This window comes from Rana temporaria, chromosome 7, assembly GCF_905171775.1.
Source record: "Rana temporaria chromosome 7, aRanTem1.1, whole genome shotgun sequence".
In the NCBI taxonomy this organism is placed as follows: domain Eukaryota; kingdom Metazoa; phylum Chordata; class Amphibia; order Anura; family Ranidae; genus Rana; species Rana temporaria.
Window position 1 is genome coordinate 194,918,461 of NC_053495.1, and position 6,056 is coordinate 194,924,516.

General features: G+C 44.9%; 1 protein-coding gene across 1 annotated transcript in view; it reads right to left on the reverse strand.

Annotated features, from left to right (window-relative positions):
• GADD45A (growth arrest and DNA damage inducible alpha) overlaps window positions 1-4,305 on the reverse strand; it is a 7,637-nt gene extending 3,332 nt beyond the window's left edge. The window contains exons 1-3 of the mRNA XM_040360737.1: window positions 4,186-4,305; window positions 2,425-2,526; window positions 588-801 (exon numbers count right to left, since the gene is read on the reverse strand). Of these exons, the coding sequence (XP_040216671.1) occupies window positions 588-801; window positions 2,425-2,526; window positions 4,186-4,226 (357 nt within the window). The 5' untranslated portion in view covers window positions 4,227-4,305. The remainder of the gene's footprint in view (window positions 1-587; window positions 802-2,424; window positions 2,527-4,185) is intronic.
• Between the last annotated feature and the right edge of the window lie 1,751 nt (window positions 4,306-6,056).

A 6,056-nucleotide genomic window follows, 5' to 3' on the forward strand; every position in this document is an offset into this window, starting at 1 on the left:
AAGACTTCAATGTTAACCCCCAAAAGTTGCATGAATGTTTTACATGCAACTGGAGAGGGACAACAAGTCACATGCAAGTCGCACTCTAAAGCCACCGACTCCAAGTGTGACTGGAGCCTCAGTGGTGCAGGTGGCTGCACTGTTGCTGGTCACACACGGAGCATGCAGTTGCTCCTCCACCAGCAGCCGCCCCTGTGAATGCGAGGAAATCGGTACAAGTGTTGTCGCTTACATTGCATACACCAGCTGCACAATACGGTGTCATTGCCTTATGAATGACAGCTTCCACCTGTGGCTTCTCACACAGCCAAAAAAACAACAACAGATGCATCCCTATGCGATTATTTGGATCTGATGTACAATTCTAGGTGTAGACTTTGCTCCTCGGATTCCTCCCTGGTGGGACAGAGAAGTATGCAAGCGGCATTCCGTTACTACCAACTTACACAAGGGAGTGACGTCCATTCCTGGCTTTGTGAGACATAGTAACCCACAACAATCCCCTCTCCGGTCCAGCCCTGGAATGCAAGCTTGCGGAACCCGCCCATCCCCCCCCCCCACCCCGAGAGACAGAGAATGTCACCTACGTTGATTAGAATACAATGCAGGTCGGCAGGTTCTCCCGGCTTGTCAGAGCCGCCCAGGATCTCGGCCAGCCGGCTCATGTTGCTCACTCTCAGGATGTTGATGTCATTCTCGCAGCAGAACGCCTGGATCAGAGTGAAGTGGATTTGTAGAGCCACATCCTGGTCTTCTGTTTCATCCGTGGCCAGAAGACAAAGCACCACGTTGTCCGGGTCCCTAAAAAACACAACAAACGCATGGCAAGGGTTAGAACACAACCAGGGGAAGCAGACAAGACAGAAAAGCTGGGGAGGGGGCAGGGAAGCCACCAGTGCAGGGCACCTTTAAAAATGCCAGTTCCCTGGCTGTCTAGGGTAGACCTGGGGATTATCATGCAGAATTTTTACTGCTACCTTCGCATTACTGTAACCTTCCATCTAATGCTCTACTATTATATTATACAGGATTTATATATTATTCAGGATAATATTATTATTATTATTATTATTATTATTAATAATAATAATAATAATAATAATAATATGGATTTATTATTCAGGATTTAAAATAAATATTCAGGATTTATATATTATTCAGGATAACAATAATAAATACATTATTAATAATAATAATAATAATATTATTAAATCCTGAATAATAGCAATAATATTATTAAATAATATATAGATTTATATATTATTCAGGATTTAATAATAATAATAATAAATCAGGATTTATATATTATCAGGATCTATATATTAATAATAATATCATTATACAGGATTTATATATTATTATTCGGGATTTAATAATAATAATAATAATCAGGATTTATATATTATTCAGGGTTTAAATAATAATTTATATATTATCAGGATTTATATATTAATAATAATAATAATAATAATAATAATAATAATATCATTATACAGGATTTATATATATTATTATTCGGGATTTAATTAATAATAATCAGGATTTATATATTATTCAGGATTTCAATAATAATAATAATAATAATAATATACAGGATTTATATATTATTCAGGGTTTAAATAATAAGGATTTATATATTATTATTATGGATTTAAATAATAATAGTAAGGATTTATATATTATCAGGATTTATATATTAATAATAATTTCATTATACAGGATTTATATATTATTATTCGGGATTTAATTAATAATAAATCAGGATTTATATATTATCAGGATTTATATAATAATAATAATAATATTATTATACGGGATTTATATATTATTATTCGTGATTTAAATAATAAATAATAATAATAATAATAATAATAATAATAATAATAATATTTAAATCCCGAATAATAATAATAATAATAATAATAATTCGGGATTTAAATATTATTATTATTTATATCATGAATAATAATAATAATCAGGATTTATATATTAAGTATTAATAATTAAATCCTGATTATTATTATTATTATTATTATTAATAATAATATTATTACACAGGATTTATATATTATTAATAATATTATTATTACACAGGATTTATATATTATTATTATTATTATTATTATACAGAATATATATAGCACTGACAGTTTACACAGCACTTTACAGCATGAGGGCAGACTACAGTACACTTGTTGCCATCACAAGGACAGAAGGAACAAGTGGTGGGATCTATGTAGTATAAAGGGTTAAGTGCAAACAAGTTTACCATCACCATGCATAAGCAGAATAATATGCTGAGGAACACCAAGGACAACGCTGGGACTTGTAGTTCCCCATCAGCAGCTGGATTCCCACATGTCCCCAAAATCAGAAATGAAGTGCACAGAGCAGGGTATTATTATTATTATGGGATGTACTCACACATTCAGCAGTTTGGCCGCTTCGTACACCCCGATGGTGATGGTTCTCTGCACTTTGGCTTTGTTCAGCACCTCCTCCAACGCGGTGCCCACACTGTCCATCCTGCAATGACAGGTCCTCATTAGCTGCATTCCACCAACACCGACCAATCCTGAGTCACAGCAAGACCACACACATCACCGATCATCATCACCGATCATCACACCACACACATCACCGATCATCACACCACACACATCACCGATCATCATCACCACACACATCACCGATCATCATCACCACACACATCACCGATCATCACACCACACACAGCCACCGATCATCACCACACCATACCGACTGGGGGGGGTTCAACTTCACTAGCTCACACAGCAGGGTCAGACCCTTCTTCTATATCACCCCCCCCCCCATGCAATACAAATGCAGAACCCCCAACCAGCACATCACCCCACATACACCATGAGCACCAATCACAGCCCTCCGGGGATGGATGAGCCCAGAGCAGCCTCTCCAGCAGATCACACAGCAGACTGGAAAGACTTCTAAGGTCACCCGGCTCCCCTCACCTGACAAGGGGGACCCCCCACCTCATACACGTCACAGAGGGGTCACCAACCCCCCATATAAAAAGGTCAGAGTGAGGCTCCTCAGCCAATTTGGAAACCAGAAAGGATGGGATCACCTGTCACCCTTGTAGACGTCTGATTGTCCCCCCCCCCCCAGTCTCCTTTGCACTTGTCAGAATGGGGGTCCCGAACCCCTCTTGCAGAAGTCAATACGGGGGGGGGGGGGGGACTCTCTTGCATTAGTCATATTGGGGTCACCAGTCACTTTTTTTAGAAGTAAATTCCGGACCCCCAGCCTCTCTTGCAGAAGTCAGAATGGGGGTCTCAAAACTTTCTTGCAGAAGTCAATATAAGGGGGGGGGGCTCTCTTCCATTAGTTATTTTGGGGCCACCAGTCACTTTTTATGCAAGACAAATTAGGAGCCCCCCAACCTCTTTTACACTAGTTACTGGGGGGTCATCCTTTACATTAGCCAGGGTGGGGGGTCATAAGTCACCCCTGTGGAAGTCAAATTGGGGCCCCCTAGCCTCTTTTGCAGTAGTTAATGGGGTCACCCTTGCAGAAGTTAGATTGGGGCCCCCAGTCTCCTATGCAGAATATTGCCCCCCCCCCAGTCTCCCATGCAGCAGTAATATTGGGGGCCATAGTCTCCTATGCAGAAGTCACAGTGGGGCCCCCCAGTCCCCTATGCAGAAGTCACAGTGGGCCCCCCCAGTCTCCTATGCAGAAGTCACAGTGGGCCCCCCCAGTCTCCTATGCAGAAGTCACAGTGGGCCCCCCCAGTCTCCTATGCAGAAGTCACAGTGGGCCCCCCCAGTCTCCTATGCAGAAGTCACAGTGGGGCCCCCCCCAGTCTCCTATGCAGAATATTGGGGGCCCCCCCAGTCTCCTATGCAGAATATTGGGGGGCCCAGTCTTCTAGAGAAAAGTCCCAGTGGGGTCCCCAGTCTCTCTTGCAGTGGTGACACACTGGGGCCCCCAGGATCCTATGCAGAAGTCACAGTGGGGCCCCCAGGATCCTATGCAGAAGTCATATTGGGGCCCCCAGTCTCCTATAGAAAAGTCCCAGTGGGGTCCCCAGTCTCTCTTGCAGTGGTGACACACTGTGGCCCCCGGGATCCTATGCAGAAGTCACATTGGGGCCCCTCCATCCATCCAGGCAGCACACACACAGCTCCTCCATGGTGTCCTTACTTTCCCCGGCTCTGCTCCCCGCTCAGTTCCTCCAGTGTCATATTGCAATGTCTCTGTTCTCTATGATCTCTTCTCTCTCTCAGCTCTCCGGACTCTCTGACTCACCTCCGGCGCGTACCCGGCTTCTAGAGCCCAGCGATCTCATTAGCATGCCCGCCGCTCATTGGTGCGCCCGATCGGCGGCCCGGCCCCCTCACTACAACTTCGTGATTGGCCCGGGCGCGGGATGAAGGGGCGGCGCTTGTGTGGGGCAGACCGGTTGCCACGGCGATGGCGGGGAACTGGCGCTGTAACCCCTTCGCTGCTGCAGCCGTCTGAGTTGCATTGGATGTCTGCAGCGTCTCCTCCACCTGACTTTCCCGCACATGACCCCCGCCAGCCTGTAGTGATATCAGAACCACCCCCCATCACTGTAATGTCTGGGATCAGATCAGCACACAGCCAATCAGATCGGTGGGAAATGATTTCTAATATAATGTATCAGAATGAGAAGATTTATCATTGAATTCTCATATAATCAGATCTTCCTATCCAGGAGCCCTCAGCTGCCTTGGATTTAATTGCATTTATTATTATTATTATTATTATTATTATTATTATTATTATTGTTTTCTGCAGCCTGGGTTCCTCACCCTCCCATCTCCAGCTTACCTGGATACCCTCAAGCGCTGTGCAATGCCTCTGACTCCCAGCAACCAATCAGAGAGCAGCATTCTGTGTCACTAGTCAGATCTGGGGGAGAGCTGGATCCTGATTGGCTGCTGTGAGGTGGTGCTCAGTGCACATTGGACCTTAAAGGTCACAGAGTTCAATAAAAGTCCTATAATCTGCCCCCTCAGCATGCCAACAATGGGATTGGATGGAAATCAAACCAATCAACTCTCATAGAAGCTTCAACAATGTAATGAGAATTCAAAAAGTCATTCTTAGGGCTCATTTACATTGGTAGCTGGGGGTGCAGTAATAGCAGGCAGTTTAGCCGCGGTTTTACCGACCGCCCTTCCGCCTAAAGAAAAACGCAGCAGAATACAATCAAAGCATTGCAGCCGCAGCAAAAAAAATGGAAGTGCGTTTTCCATCTGGCGGGCAGTGCTGCTCTGCCGAGCGTAACCCATATAAGTGTCTGGGACCAGGACAAGGGGTGGGCACCAGGAGGATGTTGGGGGGGATTTGGGGGGTGGCAGGAGATAAGAATTGTTCTAGGAGGGTACATTTGGGAAGTGTGATAGGGGTGGCGATTTGAGGGAATTTGGGTTGAGATGGGGGAAGATTTGTGCTAGGAGGGGGGTTTGTACTAGAAGGGGGGATTTGGGGGGGTTTGTACTAGAAGGGGAGATTTGTGCTAGGAGGGGGGTTTTGTGCTTGGGGGTGGGATTTTGGGGGGTTTGTGCTAGAAGGGGGGGATTTGTGCTCGGAGGGGGATTTTGGGGGGTTTGTACTAGGAGGGGGGGTTTTGGGGGGTTTGTACTAAGAGGGGGGATTTTGGGGGGTTTGTCCTAGAAGAGGGGGATTTGTGCTAGGAGGGGCACAAGGCCTTGTTCACACACAAGCGTATTACAGCGTACAACCTGTGTGAGGGGCGTGTTTACCCACATGGGGGTTGTACGGTAGGGTGACCAGATTTTTAAAATGAAATCCGGGGACATATTTTTTCTTTACTAGTAATGGCAACAATCAACGACTCTCTGCCCGCCTCACAGCCTCTCAAGTCTTACTCTCCGGGCCCCGGCTACTACTGGATGGGGAGCGGAGGAAGATCACTCCACCAGGGAAGGCAAGGAGATAGGCAGGTGGCTGGCCAGAATTTGAGCCAAGGCAGAAAAACATGCGAGCAAAGCTGAATGGGCATGCGCCCGAAACTGAAGAAATAT